The sequence below is a fragment of the Lemur catta genome, chromosome 15 (genome assembly GCF_020740605.2).
Source record: "Lemur catta isolate mLemCat1 chromosome 15, mLemCat1.pri, whole genome shotgun sequence".
Taxonomy (NCBI): domain Eukaryota; kingdom Metazoa; phylum Chordata; class Mammalia; order Primates; family Lemuridae; genus Lemur; species Lemur catta.
The window spans coordinates 7,904,297-7,930,173 of NC_059142.1; the positions used below are offsets into that span (position 1 = coordinate 7,904,297).

The 25,877-nt window shown below is 39.0% G+C and overlaps 1 protein-coding gene across 1 annotated transcript in view; it reads right to left on the reverse strand.

The window, feature by feature from the left end:
* DNAH9 (dynein axonemal heavy chain 9) overlaps positions 1-25,877 on the reverse strand; it is a 313,352-nt gene that overhangs the window by 243,960 nt on the left and 43,515 nt on the right. Inside the window, exons 13-17 of the mRNA XM_045527160.1 lie at positions 25,128-25,383; positions 23,804-24,045; positions 14,190-14,325; positions 10,466-10,662; positions 9,947-10,371 (exon numbers count right to left, since the gene is read on the reverse strand). Coding sequence (XP_045383116.1) covers positions 9,947-10,371; positions 10,466-10,662; positions 14,190-14,325; positions 23,804-24,045; positions 25,128-25,383 — 1,256 coding nt within the window. The remainder of the gene's footprint in view (positions 1-9,946; positions 10,372-10,465; positions 10,663-14,189; positions 14,326-23,803; positions 24,046-25,127; positions 25,384-25,877) is intronic.

Genomic DNA, 25,877 nt, shown 5'->3' on the forward strand with positions numbered 1-25,877 from the left:
CAAGAACCCTGGGAGGTAAGCAAGGTCCAAAGCTGGCTTCCACATGATAGTTTCTACTGAACCTTGGAGACTCCGAGCTTCTATTTTGATTGTTTTATGGGATAGGAAGGACCAGTGACTAAGTCTTGGGTCCACACAAAGTGAGGAGGTTAACAGGAGGCTTCACCTAAAGTTGGGACCATGAGAGTAAGTGAAAAATAAATATGCTGCATGGAAAGGGATAATTTGAAAAATGGCCTGTCTTGACCTGGGCACTGGGGGACTATTGTAGAGTGTAGTCCAACTGGTCCAGGGTTGGTAGAATCCCTAGAAGACTGGCAGAAACAGACACAAATCCTTTCTGTGGGAATGCAATTAGAATCCAGTCTGCAAAGGATTCCCCACGGGTAAAATTCTAAGTAATATGATTTTTAATTTAAAAAGTGACAAAACACACAAGGAAAAAAGTCACCAGGAGTGGGAGTCAGCAGAAACAGCGAAATTAAATCTATAAAGGTGTCAGATAGTGGAATTCAGTTGCAGAATGTGAAATTGCAGTATTTAATATGTTTAAAAGACAAAAGAGTTCTTGCTTAGGTGCCTTGCTTCATTGTTTCTGTCCCATATAGCAGTAGGAAGTGGCTTCTCTGTAGTTTCTTGGACGTCAGTTCAAGATTGACCAAGAAAAACAACTGCTTCCTTTTAAGCAGAATGTATCAGTTTATGCAGAAATGCTTTCTTTAGGAATCGGCCTTTGGAAGCCCAGATAATTTCTTACAGTCCCAGTAGATCACTGTCCCTGTCCACAGCTCTGCTTGCCCTTTATGTTTAAACATAAATTCAGCATTGTCACAGAGAGGCAAGAATGGCAATTTCAGAGGTTCTCCAAACATGCTCAAAATCTGTGATAATGTACAGACCTTTGTATTGAATGATGTATTCAGAGAATTGACAAAATTTATTGAAGTGGGTAACATGAGAATTATGGCCTGTGATAGCATTACTTTGTGAAGACAAGCATAGAAAAAGCTTCCAAAATGTGTTCTAGCAATGCAAAAATGATCATACTGTATTATGTTGAAGGGAATCACAGGAGAAAGGAACTAACAATTTTCTGTAGGCTTTTATGTCACCTTTAACATATGGCATGAAGAAACAAACAATTTTTAAGTTGAAAAATCAAGTTTGTCTTGAGATCATCCTCTAATAGATATATTGTGAAACTTGAAAAAACAAAGGCTTAAAATTTGAGAAAAGAATAAGAGTATAAAAACAAGCAAGCAAAATTGTACAATAACCAAGTAGAAGATCTAAAAATAGAAAATATAATTAAAATTTAAATTTCAATGCATTTATTAAACTGGAGATTTAGAAAAAGCTGAAAGAGAATTGGACTGCTGTACGATGAATGTGGAGAAGTTACCTAAACTGCAGTGCAAAAAGACAAAAAAAAAATGAAAAATATGCAAGTTATTAATAGACATGAGATAATGAAAGATCTTGCTTAAATGTAATAAGAGCTGCAGAAGGAGATAATAGCAATAACAGGCAAAAAGAAAATATTTGAGGAAAGTCTGGCTGGCAATTTTCTTGAATTGCTGAAAGACCTAAGTCTTAAGATCTAGAAAGCCCAACACATCCCAGGTAGAGTGCACACAAAGAAACCTTAACATCAATACCTCAATACAAAACTGCAGATTACCAAAAGGAAAAATAAGATAAAATTATTATAGTTTCAGAGCAAAGGTATATTTCTACAATTAAAAAAAAATAGAACAACTACATTGATGACTGATGACTCAGCAGCAAAGATGGAACCAGAACTCAGTAGAATAATATTTTTAATCATCTAAGAGCATTTATGTTATCCTAGAATTCTCTCTTCCATAAAAGTATTTTTTTCAAAAACAGGGCAAAATAAATACATTTCATGAAAAGAATGAATAAGGGCGTTCCATCAATAGACCCTCACTAAGGGAACTTCTAATGGATATACCTCAGTAACAGTCTGTAATATAGAAAGATATTGGTAAATATGTTGGCAAATCTAAATGAACATAGGGTGTATAAATATTAAAATGAAATATAATTTGTGGGGTTTAAATAAATGTTAATAATAGAAAACAATCTAAATTACTAGAAATGATAGAATATAATTTGATGAATGAGCAATGGAGACTGAACTATTCTAAAGCCTTTGTATTGGTTGTGAAGAGAGTAAAAATACTGATGAATCTATTCGTTTTAAGGATGCTTATTAAAATAGTAGTGGTAACCATTAGAACAGTAGAACTACTAGTACAACATTCAAACTAGCAGGGGGAAAAAATGGGATAAGGAAAAGGAAAAACAAAAGAAAGTAAGAAAAAAATTCTACCTAAAAGTAGGCAAGAAAGGAGGAAAAAGGAAAAGAATAACAAATAAAAAATACATAATAAAATGGTAGGATTAAATTCAAATATAGCACAATAAATGTTAATGAGAAAAACCCTCCAGTTCAAAGATACATATTGTTAAAGTGGATAAAAAAATTCAGGTCTATGCTGATTTTAAAAGTGCTTCCTAATATAAGGGCACATTAATGTTGAAAGCCAAAAGATAAAAAGATATACATGAGGCAAATAGCACACAAAGAAAAATTGGTTTAGCTATATTAATATAAAACAGGATTTACTACAAGAAACATAGTGAGTGATGAAGATCTTTAATGTTTGGATAAAAGGTTCAATTTTCCAGGAAGATATGAAAAGGCAAACTCTGTATGTCCATATAACATAATCTTAAAATATAGGAAAGAAAAATTTACAGAATTACAAGGGGAAATTGACAATACACCATCAAAGTGGAAGATTTTTTAACGCAATTATCTCAGTAATTGATAAATGAAGCAGATTTTAAAAAGGCAGCGAGGATACAGTAGGTTCTCATAGAATTAACAAGTTTTTTTAAATAGGCATACATGGAACACTACATCCAGTAGTTATAGAATACATATTTTGTTCAAATGTGCCCACAATATTTATAAAAACTGACTATATATAGTGAATAAAACAAACTTCAAGTTTCAGAAGCTTGTTATTATATATGTCACATTTCTGACCACAGTGCAATTAAGTTGGAAATTAATAACAATAATATAACTAGAAAAACCCCATATTTGGAAATTAAAAAAAAATCTAAACCCATTAGAGTGGATATTAAAAATATTTAGAACTAAATTGCAACAAAAATATTACACACTAAAACTTGTGAGGTGGAGATAAAGTTGTACTTAGGGAATTTATAACTTAAAATGTTAATATTCAAAGAGACAGAAGAATCAAAATTAATAAGCAAAGTGTCTATCTTAAGTTATCCAAAGAATGGAAAATAAATCCAAAGGAAGTAGTAAAAGGAAATAATAAACATAAAATATAAATTATTGAAATAAAAACTATAATAAATAAGATCAATGAATTTATAAGTGAGTTTTTTGTAACTATCTGGAAAAACTAATCAAAAAAGGAAGCCAGAAAGCAGTAATACAAATGAATAAAAATGAAAAGAGGGACATAACTATAGCCTTTGCAGAGATTAAACAGTGAGAGGATATTATAAATTTTATGACAATAATTTGAAGATTTACATAGATAGATACATTCTTAGAAAATATGACTTACTAAAAGTGACATTGAGGAATAGAAAACTTTAATATCCCTATAACCATTAAAGAAATTATAGGTTCAAATCTTCTTATAAAGAAAATCCCTAGCCCAGATGGCTCAATAGGAAATTTAAATCAAACTTTCAAGGATCAGAGAATTCCAATATTACACCAACTCTTCCAGAGAATAAACAAGAAGGATTACTTTTTGTTTTATGAAGCTAGCAAACTTACAAAACCAAAATCAGATACAGACAGTATAAAAAGGGAGAATTGAAGGCCAATCTCATCACAAAGACAGGTGCAGCAATGCTAAAAAAAAAAAAATTCAAACAAAATCAATCAGGGGATACATTGGAAAAGATAATATTTTGTGTTGGATATATCTCAGTAATGTTAGGTTGGGTTAATATTAGAAATCAAATAGTATATTTACCACTTTAACATTTTTGGGGAAAAACCAGAATTATCTTAATGGACTTAGAAAAAGCACTTGATAAAATTTTACATCCATTTGTGCTAAACACTCTTAATACATTAGGAATAGAAGGGAATTTTTAAAATCAGATAAATAGAATTCACATAAAACTCATGGCAAATATTACACTTAGCAGTGACTTGTTGAAAGCATCCCCTTTAAGATCAGAGACAAGACAAGGATGTCTGTTATCACCACTGTTATTCAACATGCTACTGGAAGTCCTAGTCAGTATGGTAAGATAAGAAATAGAGATAAAATTCATAAAGACTTAGAAGGAATAAATTGAACTATCATAACTCTGTGAATGATGACTAAGTGCATAGCAAATGGAAAAGAGTAGGAAGATGAATTATTAGAGTTAATAAATTAATTTAGCATGATTTCTTGATGCAAAATCAATATACAAATATCAATTCCATTTCCACAGAATATATGATTTTAAAGTATCATTCATACTAGAAACCAAAAAATAAAATACTGAGGAATAAACCTTAACAAAGACACGCAAATTATTTTAAAGGCAACAATTAAAAAATTTCACTGACAGACACTAAAAAGGATGTAAATAAGTGAAGAGAGAACATGTTCTTGGACAGGAAGGCTCAATAAAGATGACAATTCTACTCAAATTGATCTACAGTCACTGAAATATAATCAAAATCTCAACAGACATTTTCTTCTACAAACTGAGGATTAAAATTTATATAAAATGGTAAAGGCCAAGAATTGTCAGGACATTCTTGATGAAAATGAACCAGGTGGAGACTTTCCCTGCCAGATATCAAGATTTATTACAAAGCTATACTTAGGACTTCTTCATATTCATAAACAAGGGACTACTTAATGTAAAAGATAAAATTTTAAAAGTTTTAGAAGAGAATATAGGAGAGTATCATTAGGACCTTGGGGCAAAAAAAATTTTATTTAACAATATAAAAGAACAATGTAAGGGAAAAGTTGGACACATTTGGCCACTCTGAAATTAAGACCTATTCATCAAAATACACCATAAATGGTGTGAAAAGACAGGCCACAAAATGGTAGACTATATTCTCAATACATACAGTAGCAAAGGACTATATATTGAATATTTAAGTAACTCCTAAATATCAAAAAGTAAAAAATAAAGTCCAATAGAAAAATGGGCAACAGAGATGAATAGGCACAGAAAATAAAACATAATGACTCACCAAAGACATAAAAAAATGAGCTACCTTATTAATACTCAGAGCATTGCAAAATATTTACCACAATGAGATACCACTACACTCCACCAGAATAGCTGGGGTTGAACAGTTTGTCAGCACCAAGAGATGCTGAGGATGTAAGGCTACAGGCATTTTCACACCTGGCTGTCTCTACCTGGGACAGAGTTTGGCATTAGATGCATACTTTTTGACTCAGCAATTCTGCTTTTGGGTATATACCCTAGAGGAATGCTTGCCCATGTACTCCAAGATACCTGTATAAGAGTAATCATAGCAACATTGTTAATATCAGCAAGGAAACAACTCAAATGTCCATCAACCATAGAATAGACAGAAAGTTGTGGTATCTTCTTCTAATGAAATATTCTGTAGCAGTAAAAATGAACTACTGCTATAACTTCAACATGACTAAATCTCAAACATAATGCTGAGTAAAAGAAATAGGACACAGAAAAATATAGAGTATAGAATAGTTTCATTTTTGTAAAGTTTTAATACATGTATATGTTTATATGTGTGTATATACACATGTATACATATGTACATGTATATGTATATATATGTTCTATTTATTAGCTAGATAACACAAATACAAGTATTTGTTTTAATATTTTTCTCTAAATGGTATGTATGTTATATTTCATAATAAAACCTTTTGTGGAGAGAGAATGGGGGCTGAAGAAGCAAAGAAATGAAATATAGACAACTTTGGGGGAATTTCACTATAAAGGAGCGTGCACAAAAATTTTGTTGTAGCTGGAAGGCCCTTGTGGGACTATGTTCCTTTCTCTTATTTAATATGGAAGATATGACAATACGCTCACATGCTGTTAAGAATGTATAAGGGACAAATTGACAACGTTGGAGATTGGGAATATTTAAAGGAGAAATTCCCAAGGTGAGAGGAAAGAGGCTGGATTTAGAGAAGCAGGGACAGCTCATCCACTGCCACAGCTGAGGTCATTGACTGTAGGGCTGCAAATGCAGGTGGGTTGGTAGATCTGTTGGTGAAGAGGTGAGTTCGTTCTCTCATGATGCTTCTAATTTCTCAGTGAAATGAGAAGCAATGTCATAAGGGCAGAGAGGCTATTTGAAATTTGAGGAGAGGGAGGAAATGGGAGTCTGGGAGAGTTGGGAAGTGTCTAGGAAAATGTGGAGGGCCTGCTTGAATTTTATGTTCATAAATTTAATGTAGGATTGGTCAGAGAACGGTTTGATTTTACTTCATCAAAGATGAAATGCTCAGGTGCAGGTGTGGAGCACTACGTTATAAGTAGGGTCAGGGTTTTGGAAGGTGGGAACAGGAGGGAATCGGGATCAAGGATGACAGACACTGAGAAAGCAGCAGAGTCCGTGGTTGGAAATCCTGATGGATCTGAAGAATTCTGCATGGCAGTGTTGCCAAGTGAGGTGGAAAGGTACCAGGTGACGGTCAGAGAATGGCATGCTTCAACTTGAGATTTTCAGGGTAGAGTAACTACTTCTGCATCTGTCCCTCTGCCCCATCGAGAATGCAATATTGAAGTAGGTAGCCGCAGGATGGCAGAGGGAAAGGGCATTGGAGTCAGGAGGTCAACAAAATAAAAGGCAGGTGCGATGGAGACTCTAAGTGGATGCTGGGTCATGGGGGGTGACTCTTGGCAGAAGGATGGGAGAGGAAGGCTGTGATCCATATAACGAGAACTGCAATGATGAGGCAGAATGACTGAGGCTTGGGAGGTGACCGTGGCAAGGATGAGTGGCAGCTAGTATTCATGGTCACTTCAGAGGGGGTGGCAATCTTGAGGGAGGAAGGTGGTGAAATGATCAGCATGCAGCACTGAGAAAGCATTGATACATTACACACCTCCAGGCCTGTGGTAGGAAGGACATAGGAGGAAAATCAGCCTCCACATGGGAGGGCTGGAGGGAAGCAGCATCCTCACAGGAGCCAAGTTTCAGTTAGAGCAAAAAGGTGATGAGAGAAGACAAAGGGAACAGTGGGTATTTGCTGCTGAAAGACCCTGAGGTCCAGTGGAGGGGTACAGAAGAGGCTTCCTGAGGGTGGGGCTGGGGGGTTAGCGGGATTAGGGCAGTGAACTGAGTAGGGATGAGAGTTTAGATGACAAAGGGGGTTGGACTTCTGACAGTGAATGAAGTATGTGCAACGTAAGGCAAGGTGGGATTCATCCTGACCCATTCAGGGAGGGTGGAAATCTCCTAATTGCATGGCACAGAGTAGACATTTAATAATACTGTGGTCTCCAACCCTGGGCCATGGACCAGTACCAGTCTGTGCCTGTTAGGAACCAGGCCACACAGCAGGAGGTGAGTGGTGAGCTGGCGTAGCTTCATCTGTATTTACAGCTGCTCCCCATCACTCACATCACCACAAAAGCTCCACCTCCTGTCAGATCAGGGGCAGCATTAGATTCTCTTAGGAGCATGAACCCTACTATAAATTGAGCATGCGAAGGATCTAGGCTGTGTGCTGCTTGTGAGAATCTAATGCCTGATGATCTGTGGTGGAGCTGAGCTGGAGATGCTAGTGCTGGGGAGTGGCTACAAATACAGATGATCATTAGCAGAGAGGTTTGACTGCACAATAAATGTAACGCTCTTGAATCATCTTGAAACCAACCCCCTTCCCTCAGTCCTTAGAAAAATTGTGTTCCACGAAACTGGTCCCTGGTGCCAAAAAGGTTGGGGATTGCTGCAATAATAAATGGATTTTATTTTTCTTATTATTTATATTTTATCTAATCCTTGAGAATACTACAAAACATCTTCCTGAAGTGCAGCAAAGTAGCCAGTTTATGGAATCACCAACTGTAAAAGCTGGAAGGCAGCTTTAGAGGGATCCAGTCATACTGTCTTCTTTCAGCACTGAGGAAACGGGGGTTCAAGGACATGAACTCAAGCTTCCTAACTGCTCTACCAAGTGTTCATCCATTAAACCCACGGTTAGATCCTCTGAAGCCTTGTCTGGTAGATGTCCACGGCAGCTGCAGCCAACCATACTGGGCTGATGCCCTGTATAGACCACGTGTTTTTGATTCTTTCACATCTGGGGCCTTACAGACCCTGGAGGGACTGCCCCTGCAGGGCTAGCCAGTTCCTACAGAGAGCAGTGGCTGGTCTGCAGCACATCTTTCATATGCAAACTGACCAATCCAGGGTCCACCACCTCGTCTATGGGGCTCTCGCACTCTGGGCCACTCTCCTCCTGCCCTAATCATCCCAGGGCTGTTAGGAACAGCTTTAGATCCTGCTGAAATCATTCCCAATTGCCATCCTAAATCTGCTCCCTTCCCACAGAAACCACAATAGGGCCCTAGCCCGCATTTCCTCCCCAATCCCCCTGCCTCTTGATGGGCCTGGTGCATCCCACGTGGCCCTGCGTGGCGTGGCATGCCCCTTCTCTCGGGACCTGTGAGTAACAATCTGCCTTTTCGATGGCAGTCACCTCCAGATCTGTAGCCTTGCCATACCTAAATAATAACAAAATCTGTATCTTAAAACATGCCACCATGTCCTTGGATTATCAGACTTACCAACTGAGAGGGACCCCAGAGGAGCTGTCCCCCCAGCAGTGCTCCATTCTGGGGCATCTGTCACCACCCTACCCCCCACCAGCACTTTCTCTTCTTGCCTCTGAGCTCCTCAGTGAGCAAAAGCTTTCATGAATGCGGAAAACTGGCTGCTGCTTCTTAAAGAACACCTGGGAAGCCCTATTTAAAACATCCCCACAATGCATTCCTGGAGTTTTCTAGAGTGGTCGAACATTACCCTTGCTAAGTCTCTTGGAGTTTATTCATAGCTAGATAAAATCCTTGATTTTGCCATTTCCTTTCTGCACATGGCTCCAAATGACGGAGCGAGGCAGCTGCAGCATTAAGCAAGAATAGCACCGACCTTAGGAGAGGGGTCGGGTGGGTCATGTTTGCAGTGTCATCCCGTACACCAAAGGGCGATTGCTGTGCAGAGGGACTGTGGCTTGTCCACAGGATTCTGGTGGAGTTGGGGGTGAAGATTCTGACTGTGGTGGATCTCTGGGGACAAGCTAAGGTGAAGTGAGCAGCAGAATGTTGATCAACTGGATGGTTCATTTAGAGGATGATGCTCTGGGTCAGAGAGACTGGTGCTGGCTGGGGAGAGTCTAGGCCCACGGGTGGAACAGACAGGTTTTGGGATCTAGTCTGTGGCTTGGCTAGAATGGCACAGACAAGCACTCATGAGTATGGGGTTTTAGTGACTTCTGCATTGCCCAGCAGGATAATCTGAGACAAGGAGTAAGAACAAAATCTAAAAGGTCCATTAGACCCCCTCTGCTTCCTAGGCTAAAAAAGCCTGCGCAGTCAGAGCTGCGAAGGGAGGCTGGACCTGCTCTTACTGTCTCTAACATTGCTCACTACTCACTGGGCGCTGTCTACACCCTGGGCACCAAATACAAATATGAAAAAGAAGCCTTATCTGGTGAACAGCGAAAAGGGCAGGACTTAAGTTATCATGGTGTTCAAAAGCTCAGAACCTCTACCTCGTTGTTTTAATTTTTAATTTAACCAACATACCCATGGGGGAAAATATGAAGAAGATTAAAAACATGGTGCTCCGGCAGCCTAGGATGCTGGAAGAAAGTGAAAACAACTGTACTACCTGTTAGTGACATGGTCCACGAGATGCTGCTTGAATGTGAGGCTCCACTTCTTAATTATATTCAGCAGAGATGCTTTAAAGGGTCGAATATCAATTTTCATCCAGCTGTCAAACACCTTGATGGGCTCCAGCCTGCACACCTCTTCATAGAGCTTTTCATAGGAGTCGATTTGAACTTTAAACTGAGGGAGGAGGGGCGGATTCTCTGGGATGCCATCTTCCGCATGGGCTTCCATCTCCTCGGGGGTAAGGACGTGCCCGTACAGCAGAAATTGACCCAGGATCTCCTTGCGGTCCTCCACGTACAGGTAGGAATACTGGCTGAAGGTGTGCCGATAGCCACAGCACAGGGCCATCATGGCCTGGACCCTCTCCATGAGCGCGCTCCGCATGTTTGCCAAGCGGGCCACACCCTCCACGTCGGCCTGGGGGAGCCAGACGACAGCAGACAGGTTATACCAGCACTTGGCAAGAAGCCCCAGGTTTGGCTGGCGGGCAGGGTGGCTGCAGATCCAGTACCTGGTAGTGAGGTGAGCCGTTCCGGGGGGACAGCCGGGGCACCAGAGATGCCATCCCAAAAATGCTAGTTACAAGACCCTCAACGATGTCATAGAAGCCCCCTTTCACTCCAGAATCCAGAGATGGATAGAAAACTAATTCTGGGATAGCAAGGCTCAGTTGTGCTTCAAATATTGGGGTGAGTCCTGCCTTACACTCTGAAAAAAAGGAAAACAAACAAAAGAAGAATTGATAAAATGGGCAGAGTATGTTCCAAAAGTACCCAGAGAGTCTCTTTCCTTTAGATAAGCTGTGAGAGCATAGGAGAAATGGAAATGTAAAATTTGCTAACACTCCAGAAAAGATGAGGGTAATAGTCCTGCAGTGTCTCGCAACAGGGGAGCCACTGACATTTTGGACAGGCCAGTTCTTGTGCCGGGCTCTCCCGGGCATCATGGGACATTTACTCTCCTTGTCCTCACAAAGCATGTCCTCATAACTGATCTACCCAAGCCAGTCCCCTTCCACATTCTCAGAAGCCTTCTGAGGTATGACACAACCCCTGGTTGAGGAGAGGTTGATTTTCCAAAGCCATTTTCTTGGAAACAGCTGATTTCTTGAGGCACAAACCATGCGATTCCACTGGCATCCACTAGGAGTACAGGGCCATGCCTGTCAACAGTGGCACAGGCACCACCAACAAAGAGAAATTACAATCCTGCCTGTTCTGCTCCTTAAACGACAACTGATTTTATCCTGTAGTCTCGTAGTGATAAAAATTTTAAGAACAGGATAAATAATTAACAAAGCCCTGATTACTTGCTAGACCAACTTGCCTTGCTAAATTTAAATCAAAATACAACAGGAAGCAAGATGTACACAGTACAGGATATATGCTTAAACTTTTCTCAATAATAATTTATTTTCATAGATCTTTTTGGTTGTAGAAATATTTAGGAGGCTAGTATGGGCTGGAGAGTGTAGGTGGAGAGGAGACTATTCACTGAAATCGACTGTCTTCTCACTCCCTAGAAATAGAATTATAACTGGTGTGATTGAATTTCCCAGTCCTACTTGTGGTTAGGTATGGCAATGTGATTGCCTCCCTAGTGGGTGTGGGAAGACGTGATGGTACCTTTGAGATAGCAGGTGAGCTTTCTCTACCCTCTCTCTTCCCCTTCCACACACAAGAGCCAGGAGGTGGCAGTGAGCCCCGTCAACCACAGAAATGAGGACAGGGCCCTAGAGGGTGGTGGAGCCATAGCATGGAAGGAACTTGCCCCCCAAACCGGAACACTCACCTTGGACTATTACGTGGAGGGTGGACTTCTTTGTCCACCTTAAGCCACATTATTGATGGAGTGTTTGTTACCCCAGCGTAGCCATTCACCCTAACTAAAATACTTCAGGATCCTCAAAGATACGCAAGACTAGGGCCTTGCCTTCAAAACTGGAAGGATGATGAGTTTGCATTATTGGACTCAGGAGAGTCCCATCAAATGCATGTTTAACTTAAGGGAATACAAATTTACCAGTAGCATAGTGATTATACTGCTATCATAAAATAGTCTTTAAAAAACACCTGTAATATTATGATTTATATAGGGACTCATGATATATTCTGTATCATCATACATATTATATACTTATAAATTAATAGATAAGGTCCCATGTAATGTATAGAAATAATTTATAGAGTTTAAAAGACTTTAAAGAATGTTTTGACTATATGAGTTTTTTGCCCCGTATGTTGACATGAGACTCTAATCCCTACAGTGAACGTAATAGCAACATAACTACTACCCAAGCCAGACTGTCCTGGTTCCACAATCTTGGCGCAAGTAAATCATTTTAGGAGGTAAAAGAAGGAAGAAAATTTCTCTATGGAGTGGGTAGCATTTAACCTACGGAGGGTCTGAGTTACAAGAGATGACAGGGAGGCCAGGCCCAGCCACAGGAATGGTATAACTGTGACCAAATACAAGAAGGCAAAAATGGTAAGGTGGACCTAGGAGGAAAAAGCCATCCAACTGGGCTCCTGCAAAGGGGCCCCATAATTGTCTTCTCCAGAGGCTGCCCTCCTTAGGCTCCTTCACTTATGCTCAGACAACCAGAGCCTTTTAAATTTCATCTATAGTGCCTCAGCTCGGGTAGCTGCTAAGTCCAGCTGCTGCCCACTGAAAGGGGCATTTGAAGGGCCTCTGTACTGTGAAGAAGACGTGTTCCTCTGCCCTCCTGTTTCCACAGAGTCAGTCCTTCTCTCCATCTCTTCTCTCCATCCCCTTGTTCTCACTCTGTCCTTCCCACAAGAGAATACATGGCACGTTGGACAGCCCAGATCAGGACAGCTAGCTGGCCACTGGTCAAGGGCAGAGTAACTATATTTTGGCACCATCTCTAGTGCATTGCCGGCACCCAAATGTGGCTGAAGTGTCTTCCTAGATCCTCTAGGGAGGGGTGAGTGATGAGACCCCTGAAATTCCAGCATCAGAGGGGGTTTGGCCCATTCATTCAGGTGAACACCACCAGTGCTGGTCCCTGGGGGCTGGTTCTCCAGTCCCGGTGTCTGTGTTCCGTGCCCCACTGGCTACTTACTCCCAGGCTCTAGAAGTTGATCTCCCACGTTGCTAACTGTGCTGGATTCCCTGAGTCCTGCCGCCGGATTTCCTTGATTTGGAATACTCCAGTACGCTGCCGGTAGAGACCATGCCTCACACCTCAGCCACTCCACCTACCAAGGCCAAGCACTGCCCATTTGGGCTCCGCTCAGCTGGGCCTTGTTCCACTCCATATTCTCAGCCTAGGGTTCTAGCTGTGCCTTCTTTGATAGGCTGGGTATCTGGACACTGGCCTTGGCCTACTTATTTTTAACTCTGCATTTGATTTCTATCCTTGGGTTGGACTTGACATCTTAAGCTCTCATCTCACTTTCATCCTCTGGCTTTAAAATCTTTACCTCTGCTTTCCATTTTGACTAATTCTTCCACAGGATCCATGCTAAGCAACTCAGAATCTGCCAGAACGTGAAGGTTCCATTCAACTTTTGGTCCTGAACTCTTCTGCCCTTTGCATGTCATCTGCTAGCCCAGGTCAGCCCTTACTGTACCTTTGACTGTGTGCACCCTGCCCCCATTTATCCACAATAAATTCAAAGCCCTTAACTGTTTTGTAACAGCTTCAAAGAACCCCCATTACCTTCATAACATTCCTTTTCCTTCTGAAAGTTACCTCCTCCCCTGTGTCTTGTCTGACTCTTTTTCACACGGAAAAACTTCTGTTTTTTCCCTTTGACCCAGCTGCCGCAACCTCCCTGTGCTCTCCAAAGGCTACAGAGATAAAGTGCACGAAGCCTGAAGGTGCAGAATGCCCCCTCCCATTGACTTGAGCCTGGCTCAGGCTGCCTTCTGTCCTCATTACTAACAGCGCTTGCTGCAGTGCCACCTTGCACTCCTCCTTCCTGAAGCTGGATCTAGATTGAATTTGCTTTTATGCCTTCACTTTCGCTATGTTGCTTCACTATCTTAGAGCCTGGTTTATCATCTGAGTTTTAAAGAGTCAGAAATTTTTTCTCCTTGAACAATTTAGAAGCTCAATACCTTTGCTATTTAACTGTGTATCGTTCACAAAAAGTCTACAACGTTTTAGGAAAAGTCACAGAGCATTCAATTGCACTTCAATTTAGTTCAGTGAATGCTGGTACTGTTATATTTCCAGTAATAGCCCACATCCATAAGCCAGTAAGTACCAGTGTTTTCCAAGAGGTACTTGAGGGAGAACTCAATGGCAAGAGAGAATCCATCCAGCAACATATCGTCAATATAGTTAACATAAGTCTTCCAGATATTGGAGGTTGAGTCTGCTGAAAATAGACCCAGATTTTCCTACAAAAGAAAGAAGAAAGCATATAAACCTCATTTGATACATGAAAGAACTGGCACAGTCATCAATATGAATAAAAACAACACATGGACAAAAAAGCCTTCTTGTAAAGAATTTGCTGTTATTTGTGTGTTGAATCCATTCTGTCTGGGTATAACTGTTGATGGAAAGGAGCGCAGAGCTAGACCATGAGGGGCATATGGGGCACCATCCTGCCCCTGAGGAGGGAGAACGGGGTCAGGTCCACTCTCTCAGGAGGAATGCAGATAGGTGCAGTGCATGTGCTGCATAAATGCTGCCTGGTAGATGGAGGGGAAGCTGCGGAAGCACAGAAGTGAGGGTAGGCAGAGGAAGGAATGCTAAGGGTAGAGGGCATTATGACTCAGGCTTATAAAAAATTTGAGGCTCAGGTCAGATGTAGTGGCTCACACCTGTAATCCCAGCACTTCAGGAGACTGATGGGGGAGAATCACTTGAGGCCAGGAGTTTGAGACCAGCCTGAGCCATACAGCAAGACTCCATCACTACAAAAAATAAAAATTAGCTGGGCATGGCGGTGAGGGCCTACAGATCCAGCTACTCATGAGGCTGAGGCAGGAGGATCGCTTGGGCCCAGGAGTTTGAGGTTGCTGTGAGCTATGATGATACCACTGCACTCTAGCCTGGGCAACAGTGTGAGACCCTGTCTCAGAAAATAAATAAACTAAAAAAGAGGTTAAAAGAACCAAAGCGTTTCCTGGATTATCCTTAGAAATGAGCTGGAGTGTTTTGTGGTTTGTCAGGAGTTAGCTACTCTCCCAGCAAAACAGGTCTCAGGCAGGATTTTCGCAAGAAATTTGGAAATAACAGAGAAAAAGACAAAGTGTAGTTTAAAGTGATGGAGGAGTCAAGGGTCCTCCAGCATTCTCGTGAGTCAGGAGGCACTGAGTTAAGTCCCACATCAGTATTTATTACTATAGGAAGCAGTTGGACTTGGTCATAGAATTATGTGTATAGATCATTTGTTTAGGTTTTAAGGTTTCCCAAAGGTTTTAAGGGACCCTTACCTAATTTTGTCTGCAAGAGTAAATGGTTATAAAATTTTTCTAAGATAAACATTTTAAGTACTAAGTTAAGGATAGACCTAGCTGAGCATATAAGTTAAGATAAAAATGTATAAAGTAGGAACACTGAGTCTGTATATTAATCTAATCTATTTTTCTATATACTGAGACATGTGGTCAGGAGTGAAGCAGGAATAGTCTTGAAGTTTAAGATAGTTCCAGCTGTAAGTTGTCTGCTGGGCTGGCATTTTTGATCAGTTTCTTAGCCTTGGGCCCCATGTCGAGTTCTGCCTTGCACAAGCTCCAGGCAATGACTTGCAGGCCTCGAGACAGCGCCACCTTGCAGATGCCTCTGATCAGTGGAACGCTCCCCTTATTGTTAAGCAGTTTCTTGTCTGTGAACTAACACACCCAGAGATTCCTTCAAGACAAAGCCCTGCAAAACTCCTGAAACTTTCTATGTCTCTTAATTCCATATCCCAACAGTGGATGACATTTAATATTAACTAAAAGCCTTCATCATACTGAGTGATTTAGAAAACACATACACATAAACAAATGCCTCTCTCTCTCTCTCTTTCTCTCTCTCTCTTCCCCTCTCTCTCCTTCTCTTTTACATGATGCAGTTCCTGACCTCTTGGAGCCCAAGCATCACCATGGTAACAAATTTGGACTTCAAGGAGAGGAAATCTAAATGCAATGACAAGCACAGACATCCCATTTACTCTTCATCATTTCCATTATTAAGACTTTTTATAGTGACTTTCCAATTACCTGATTTCTTCAGGGAAAGCAGTAACTAACTTGCAGAAGTAACTTTTCTAGGTGACTCACATCTACCCCTTTAGGAAGTATTGCCATGTTATAAATCCCCCTGGACTTAAACAATCTTATGATCCTGCCTTTAAGTGACACAACTCTAAAACTTTCAAGATATAGTACCTACATCTTTCCTTCCTAAGTAGACTTAAGATGTTCTTAATAACTTAAAATCCATTATTATGAAAATCACAACACAGTGACAATATAGAGTTGCTCTCAGGTGTTGTTAAGATGTGTACACCTGCTTGCTTGTACATTAAACAACTTTTAGCTTTTGTGACTGCTTTGTATAATTGTTTTATCTCCCTATTGTCAAGCTATCAATATGACTGTCTCTACCTTTCACCTTTGTTTACTATCTCAAATCTTCTGCTGTCTAAGGAACAAATGTGCTGGAATTTTCTGTGAAATAAGAAGAAACAGTTTAGGCTTCTGATGCTAATGAAGCAGAAGAATGAGACTGTACTTGTCTTCCTTCTGCAAACTATAGAACTGGGTGTAGCACAAACAACTGTGTTGAGCAATTAGATAACAGGCAGTACAGAAATGCGATCCTTGAGGAAAGGGAGATACTCAAGATGAAATTCACAACTACCTGGTTTTCAACCCAAAGGTAACTTCCAACCATGGCACAGGGTGGTGGAGCTCAGTTACAGCACCCCTCTGATGGGCACAGAAGACAGAATTTGGAGTTGGGGCTGCTGAGATGGCCAGGTCCTCTTGAGTCTTTGAGTATTAAGCTGCATGTGTTTAGGGTGAGACTCTGCAAGACCTGATAGAGGATAGTCATAGGGGGCTCTAAGCTGAATGGAAATTATGTAGGTCACATAGTGCTGGGAGAAGTTAGAGTTCTGTCAGAAATAATGAAAAGATCTTTCAGGTAACCCAGGAATTCAGTGGAGACCCCAGAAATACCATGCTTTAGGATGAGAGCTACTCCATTTTAGAGTAAGTTCTCTTTAGATCCTCCCTAAAAAAGCTGGAAAGTGAATCTCAACAAAGTCAAGGTGATCCATCAGAAAGTTAACTTCCTGCAAAAACAAAACTCAAACTCTTTAAAGGAAATAATACTCATATATTCAAGTGGCATCCAACATGTCTAGCATATAATAAAAATTACTAGACATGCAAAGAAGCAGAAAAATGTGACATTCAGCCAGAGGGGAAAATAGTCACTAAGAACAGATTCAGAAAATAGTCTGGGTAGGTCCCTGATATCAAAGCTGTCATACCAACCCTGGAATGCCTATTTGTTAGACATTTTATGTTGAAGAAAAATAAACTTCTGCTTCATTTTAAAAAGAGAGAGACAAAGACAGACTAAGAAAGTAACATAAATGTTAAAATTAGCAGACAAATACATCATAATTTGACAAAATCTCCCAAATTTGGTGAAAAACAGATTCAAGAAGTTTAAAAACTCCAAGCAGGATGAATAAAATGAGAACCCACTTAAACACATTATCAACAAACTGAAAAAATATCAATGGTTAAAAAAAATTCTATTAAAAACTATAGTAACTAAAACAGAATAGCACTGGCACAAGAACAGAGACATAGACCAATGAAACAGAACTGAGAACCCAGATATAAAACCATCATCACATAGCCATCTAATCTTTGACAAAGCAGACAAAAACATACACTGGAGAACAGAATCCTTATTCAATAAATGGTGCTGGGAAATTGGATAGCCACATGTAGAAGACTGAAACAGGATCTGCACCTTTCACTTCTCACAAAAATCAACTCCCAGTGCATAACAGACTTAAACCTAAGGTATGAAACTATAAGAATTCTGGAAGAAAACGTTGGAAAAACTCTTACAGACATTGGCCTAGGCAAAGAATTTATGAAGAAGGCCCCAAAGGCAATCTCACCAACAACAAAAGTAAATAAACGAGATCTGATTAAATTAAAAAGCTTCTGCACAGCCAAGGAAACCATCACGAGAGTGAACAGACAATCTACAGAATAGGAGAAAAATATTTGCATGTTACACATCCGATAGGGCCAATAACTAGAATCTACATAGAACTCAGGAAAATCAGCAAGGAAGAAATCAAACAACCCTATCAAAAAGTGGGCAAAGGACATGAACAGAAATTTTTCAAAAAAAGGTAGACTAATGGCCCAGAAACATGAAAAAATGCTCAACATCTCTAATCATCAGGGAAATGCAATTCAAAACCATAATGAGGTATCACTTATCTCCAGTGAGAATGGTCTTTACCAAAAAGTCCCAAAACAATAAATGTTGGCATGAATGTGGAGAGATAGGAACACTCATACATTGCTGGTGGGACTGCAAACTAGTGCAACCTCTGTGGAAAGTAATATGGAGATATCTCAAAAAGCTAAAAGTAGAACTACCATTTGATTCAGCAATCCCATTACTGGGCATCTACCCAAAGGAAAAAAAGACATTTTATAAAAAAGACATCTGCACTAGAATGTTTATAGCAACACAATTCACAATTGCAAAGATGTGGAAACAGCCCAAGTGCCCATCAATACATGAGTGGATTAATAAAATGTGGTATATGTATACCATGGAGTTCTACTCAGCCACATAAAACACATAAAACAATGGTGATCTAGCACCTCTTGTATTATCCTTGATAGAGTTGGAGCCTAATCTACTAAGTGAAGTATCCCAACAATGGAAAAATAAGCACCACATGTACTCACCAGCAAATTGGTTTCCCTGATCATCACCTAAGTGCATATTTGGGAATAACACCAATTGGGTATTGGACTGAGTTGGGGGGTGGGGGAAGGGGATGGGTGTATACCTACATGATTAGTGCATTGCACACTGTCTGGGGAATGGTCATGCTTGAATGCTCTGACTCGGGGGGATGGGGGGTGGGGGGAGGGGATGGGTGTATACCTACATGATGAGTGCAATGTGCACAGTCTGGGGAGTGTACACGCTTGAAGCTCTGAGTCGGGGGGATGGGTGGGACATGGGCAATATATATAACCTGAACTTTTGTACCCCCATGATAAGCTGAAATAAATAAATAAATAAATAAAAAAGAATGAAAAAGGATGGATCACTACAGATCCTATAGACACATAATGATAATGAAAAAATTATGAACAATTATTTGCCAATAATTTTCATAAGATAGATAAAATGAAAACATTTTTTGGGAAAAACAACTTGCAAAGCTTGATAAAGGTGATGTGTAAAAATCTAAATAATCCTTTATATACCAAAAAGCATTATCAAACACTTTCCTATAAAGAAACTTCCATGTCCAGAAGTATTCCCTGGTAAATTCTATCAAACATATATGGTGGAGATAAGAACAACCTTCTGCAAACTTCTTCAAGAAATAGAAGAGGAAATACTCCCAACTTATTTTATAAGACTAGCATAAACTTGACACCAAAACTAGACAAGAACAACCAAAAGAAAAGAAAAGTAAAGATCAATGTCATTCGTAAACACATGTGTAAAAATCTTTTGAAAATTAGCAAATAAAATTCCATAACATATAAAAATATTAATGCAACACGACCAAGTGGATTCATTTCAGAAATTCAAGCTTGATTTTAACACTAAAAAAAATCAATATGACCATTAGCAGAATAAAGGAGTAAAATTACATAACCACCTCAGAACATGCAGAAAAATCATGTGATAAAATTCAATATTTTATCATGATAAAGTATTTCAGCCAACTTGGAATAGAAGGGAACTCCTGAGTCTGATAAAGAACATCCACAAAAACCCTACAGCTAATATCTTACTCAATGGTGAATTACTGAATGTTTATCCAGATGATTGGAAATGTGGCAAGCATGTCCACCCTCACCGCTTCAACATTGTACTAGAAGGCCTACACAGAGCAATAAGTCAAGAAGAAGAAATAAAAGACTTAAAGACTGGAAATAAAGAAGTAAAATTGTCTCTATTTGCATATGAAATGATTATTTATATAGATAATCTTAAAAATGCACAAAACACCTACTACATCTAATAAATTTAGAAAGGTCACAGAATGCAATATCAATATGCAAAAATCAATTATACTTTTATACACTAACTGATAGCAATTAGAAAATAAAATTAATAAAACAATTCAATTTATAGTAGTACTCCAAAACATAAAACACTTAGTGATATATTTAATGGAAAATGTGCAAGCCTTCTACACAAAACCTACCACAAAGCACTTCAGAGAAAAATTAGAGAATTAACTGAGGAGATATGCCATGTTCATGGATTGCTATATTCGATATTGTTAAGATCTTTATCCTCCCCAAATTAATCTACAGATTTAAGGCAATCCCAATCAAAATCACACCTAACTTTTTTTCTATAAGTTGGCAAGATGAATCTAAAATTTATGTGGCTATGCAAAGAACCTAGAATAGCCAAAATGATCTTGAAAAAGAGAATCTAAGTTAAAGGACTTACAGTATCTAATTTCAAGATGTATTAATAATCAATTCTTTATTGATCAATAATTCAGAAAGAGTGGCATTGATATTTTATACAGTATACATTTTATATTGGTATTTTATACAGTTAGTTGATTTTAAACAAAGGTGCCAAAAATTTCAATAGGGGAAATAATTTTCAAAAAAAGATATAGGAAAAATTGGAGGTTAATATGGAAAACAATGAACTCAACTTCTATATCACCTCATAGATGAAATTAATTCAAGACAGATTATAGCCCTAAATATAAAAGCTAAAACTATAAAGCTTCTATTAAAAATATAGAAGAATATCTTTGCAAACTTGGGTAGGTATAATAGTTTCCTTAGATAGGACTCAAAAGCACTAACTGTAAGAAGAAAAAAGGTAAATCACACTGCATCAAAATTTAAAACTATTTCTCATCAAAATATACTATTAAGAAAATGGGCAAGCCATAGATTTGGAGACAATATTCACAATACACATATATGACAAAAGATATGTATCCAGAAACCATAAAGGACTTCTAGAACCTACAAACAATCCAACTTAAAATGAGCTTAAAAGACTTCAATAGACACTTTATAAAAGAATACATATAACTGGCCAATCAGCACACGAAAAAGTATTCAACAGTATAAATCTTCAGAGAAATACAAATTACAATTTCAACGAGATGCCACCACACACTAAAATGGCAAAAATTAAAAAGGCCCACAACTCCAAAATTCGGTGAAGAAGTAGAGCAAGTGGATTTTATTACGTTGCCAGTGGCAGTGTAAAATTACACCATCACTTTGGGAAACTGTTGGGCAAATTACTTAGAATGTTAAACATATATGTACCTACGACTCTGAATTTTTCAAGAGAAATAAAAACACATGTGCATAGAATCATTTATATAGGACTGTACATAACAGCTTTATTTATGGTAGCCCAAATCTAGAATAACTCAAAGACCATCATTAGGGGAAAGGATGAACAAGTTCTGTTATATTTGTACAACGGAATTCTAGCAATAAAAAGAAATAGACTCCTAATAAATGCAATAATGTGGATGAATTGCAATAACATTACACTAAGTGTAAAAGGGCAGAAACAAAAGAGTACATGCTACATAATTCCATTCATATGAAAAGACATCTACCTTATAATGACAAAAAGCTGATCAGTGATTAACTAGGGCTGGTGGGATGATGGGAAGTGGATTGACTGGGAAGAGAGACAAGTGGGACTTTCTAGGGTGGAGGCGAGGTTCTGTCCTCTGGTAGTTACCCGAGTGTGTACACTTGAAAAAACTTACTGAATTCTATGTATACTCAATGGCTGTACATTGCACTATATAGATATTATACTATGATTTTAATAAATGAATAATCTGCTATACTTAAATACTCAATAATGGGATGAGTTAGTCAAACCATGGTTTATCCATACAATTAAACATCATGCATGATCTTGTAGAAGGCTAATTAGTGATATAGGCAGTTATTGGGTATAGACTGTTTTAAAAAATCAGGTTATAGAACGATAGTGTATAGTGATTACATTTTTGTAAAATTACATCTGTGTAGATAGACAGAAAATGCTCAAAAGAAAAAGCCAATTATTTTATTCAACTCATTTATTGAGCACCTACTATGTACCAGTGAGCAGAAAAATACAAAAAAAAAAAAATCCCTTCTGTTCATGGAGCTTCTGTTCACTGATTTTTATTTTAAAACATTTAAATCATCAAAATGTAAACATTATTTAAGGCCTAATTACTAAGTTTTGTGTTCAGTCCAAGGGGTTCTCCTGACTAACCTGGAGGTTACATAGTATATTGGATGAATGCAGAGTTAGAGTTAGACAGTTCTGCCTCATCTTAGCTGGGCAGCTTTAGTCAATTTAACCTCTCTGTGTCTTGCAAAGCATCTGAACTTCTAAAAAAAACTTTTGCGACAAGTATTTTGGCTTGAGGCCATTTTTAGTTATTTCCTGGTTTATCTCTGAACAACTAAAATATTACAATATGTATTTTTTTCTAGGTCACTGTGCTTGTCTCATTGATTAGGCAATTTAATTCTTTAAATGTGCTCTCATTCTGACTTTCAAGAACAGGGATTTGAGCATTTGTCATCACACAGAGAGATACATACATATGTGAGTTTTTAAACTTTTAAAATCTTAAGTAGTTCCTTGTCTTTGTCTGATGGCTTTCTTCCTCGTCAAAGCATGTCTCTTACATTTTCTTGGTATTCAGTGTAGGGCCTTGGATGGTTTTGAAAACACAGCTGATGGATGGATGGATGCATGGTTGGACAAAAGAAAAACAGATGAAAAGTGGATGTCTGGGTTCTACACTAGCTACTGAATTACTGGATATGGGGCCAGAAGGGGTTAAAAATAAATCAAATTGGGGACTCTATCCCTTAAAACCAAAATTTCAGCAATTATCTTCTTTTCTTATATCTGGTTATCACCAGTGCTTAAGGCTCAACATTGTCATCGTGCTTCAAACCACAGGCAATCCATAGACAACAACCATGATTCATTTCTGACTTCTGACATGAGTCAACCTGTCAGACACTGCCCTGTGGCTACTTCAGTAGGGTTGGAGCTGGTGGCCATTGATAACCCTTTTCCACTGTTTACAAGGAAGCTTTAGCTTCAATGAAGAGACATGAAGTTGCCCTGACCACAATGAAGAGTAGAGCCTTACTGCATGAAAGTGCAGCACTCCGCATTTTCCTTCTTATTAAGTGCAGTTAGGGACCCCGTGGTAATCTTTCATCTCTTTAGGCTCTACAGGGCTAGGTTATAAGGATGATGCACACTAGGTTGTGCAGGAAAGTTAGGCATGGAGGTGGTTAGTGCAGTGGATAATTTAGGATTTTGCCTTTGGCATCTCCTACCCCCGTGGGGTTAGATGTGAGACTTCAGTCATGTGACAATTAAGTGATGTCATCATTAAGACAGTATTAATTTTGACACATTGATACCAGAACGCGACTCTTCACTCCTCCTATCTATTAGCTTTATTCTGTTGCTATCAGTATAAACTTCTGTCCTTGACTACAGAAGACACAGCATCTATTGATTGGTCTAATTTCCAAATCACTTTTTGCAGCCAAACACACTTCTTAATGCTTTCCCTATACTCATGGTATGTGTGTCTAATAAGTTGGTTATTACCTGAACAAGGGCGTGAATCTTAAGGCCAGATTCTTTGATGAGATTGTAATATTTTTCTATTCGATCATGCTGATCATCCAGAGAAAGAAGGCATTCCTTTTTTCCATCTTTTCTCTTAAATATTGGAGCCACCCATGTTTTCATGATGCTTTGAATCTCTTCCACATTGTCTTTAGTTTTCTGAATTCTTTGTTCAAGATCATGAATACTACTGGTGATTTGAATGACATAATCCCAAATGCCTGCCCCCCAAAAGAAACATAATTAATTGAAATAGCCTATGGTGGCACAGCTAAAAGTCTAGTTGCTGTGAAAGATAAGGATTTAGTACTTTCAGATTTTACAGGACTTTTCTGCACAGTTTCAGAACATATTCCTTGCTAGTTGTATTAAAAAGCCAACCTTTACCCTGATCCTGGGTATGAAGGAAGAGAAACAAGGAGGCAATGTTTACTTACCAAGCACGCAAAAGTTGGTACAGTTACTGAGAAATACAATTTTACATCCAGATACCAGTGAAACTTAATGACTTTATTTGGGTTAATCCATTTTTTTTAGCACTTTCACTGTGTTAAATGTTGCAAATGTCATTCCCTCTTGTATATGAAATAAAGTTCTAACTTGTTTCATATGTCATTCCAAGGCTTTCATGAATTGCCTGTGACCTTCTTTCCAAACTTTAAGTCTTCTGAGGACCCTAATTCAAATTAATTCCCCTCCCTTGTGATTCATCATGCTTTATTTTTAACTCAATGATGGCTTTTTATCATAGCCAGTCTTGTATGGCTATATAATACATATGTCTGTTGCAATTAAAAGTGAGCTTTCTGAGTGTTGGTACCATTTTTCATATACTCCACATCTCGTATTCTCCCTACAGTCCCACAGTTAGTGCCCTGCACATCTTAATCAATGAAAATTTATTGAATTGAATTGAGGGATACCAAAAAAAATAAATGCATAGTTCCCTCCTTTAAGATGTTTACAATCTAGTTAAGAAAATTAAATAACAATAATAACATAGTAAGAGCTCTAATTCATGAAGTGCCTTATATGCTGGAGATTGTGGGAGCCCTTATGCAACCTCGGAGCCTCCTGAAGTGCATGACAGCAAAGTTTTCTAAATCTACCAATCATATCCAAAGAGAAGAAAGACAATAAATATCAACGCTCCTTACTTCCTCTGATTGGGCAAGTGTCAAATGAAAGCATAGACTTGTATTTCAAATCCACATCAGATTACCAGGGGATAGTCTGAGGTTGTCTTAACTTTATTAGATCCTTAAATACCAACATTTTTTCAGACTTCAGGTGGTGCTGTTACCTTCTGTTTTCCAGTTCAGAGTCTCCTCTGCTGCTTTCAGGCGGAGATCAAGATTTTGCAGCTCTTCCTCCACTAATGGAAATTCCACTTCTAGCAGAGTTTTCATAACCTTGTTGTACCAATTTGCCATCAACTCCAAATTAGCCACAAGCTGCCGGTAGAATTCTCTGGAGGAGAACATGGCTGCTGCTGTCTCCGGGATGTGCTTCGTGGCTCTGGGTTCAAGATAGCTCATTTCTTTCAGCACTGAAACCAGCTGGAGAAAGAGAAACACAAGCGGCTGCAGTTCAGGGATGGTGAATAAGCTGCAGCATTGGTCCAGGACTATGGAATCCCAGGGGGCCCAAAGACCTTTTGCCTCCTCTTAACTTCGACTCCTACCAGTTCCTTAAATCTAGTCTCAGAGAAGGAAAATCAAGTATTAGGCAGAAGGAAGATGACTCAGAAAGCAGCAAGGTTTGCCAGATCTGTAAATCACAAACGAAGGGCAAGAAGAGGAAAACCTGAGGAAGGAGACATCAGAGACAGCAGGGAAGGACTCTGCCTTCTGTGACTTGGGGCATGTGGCTGCTGAACTAATAGGTGCAAGCTGACCATGCCAGGTGCCCTCGAGGTCTGGAGTCTCAGGAAGAGGATCATCCAGCCTGGGCCACCTATATTCATGAGGAGACTCAAGTTCAGACTTCTAGTATTCTCTCCAACAAGACCCTTCACACAGTCAGAGAGACACTGACAGGATGAAGAGTAGAT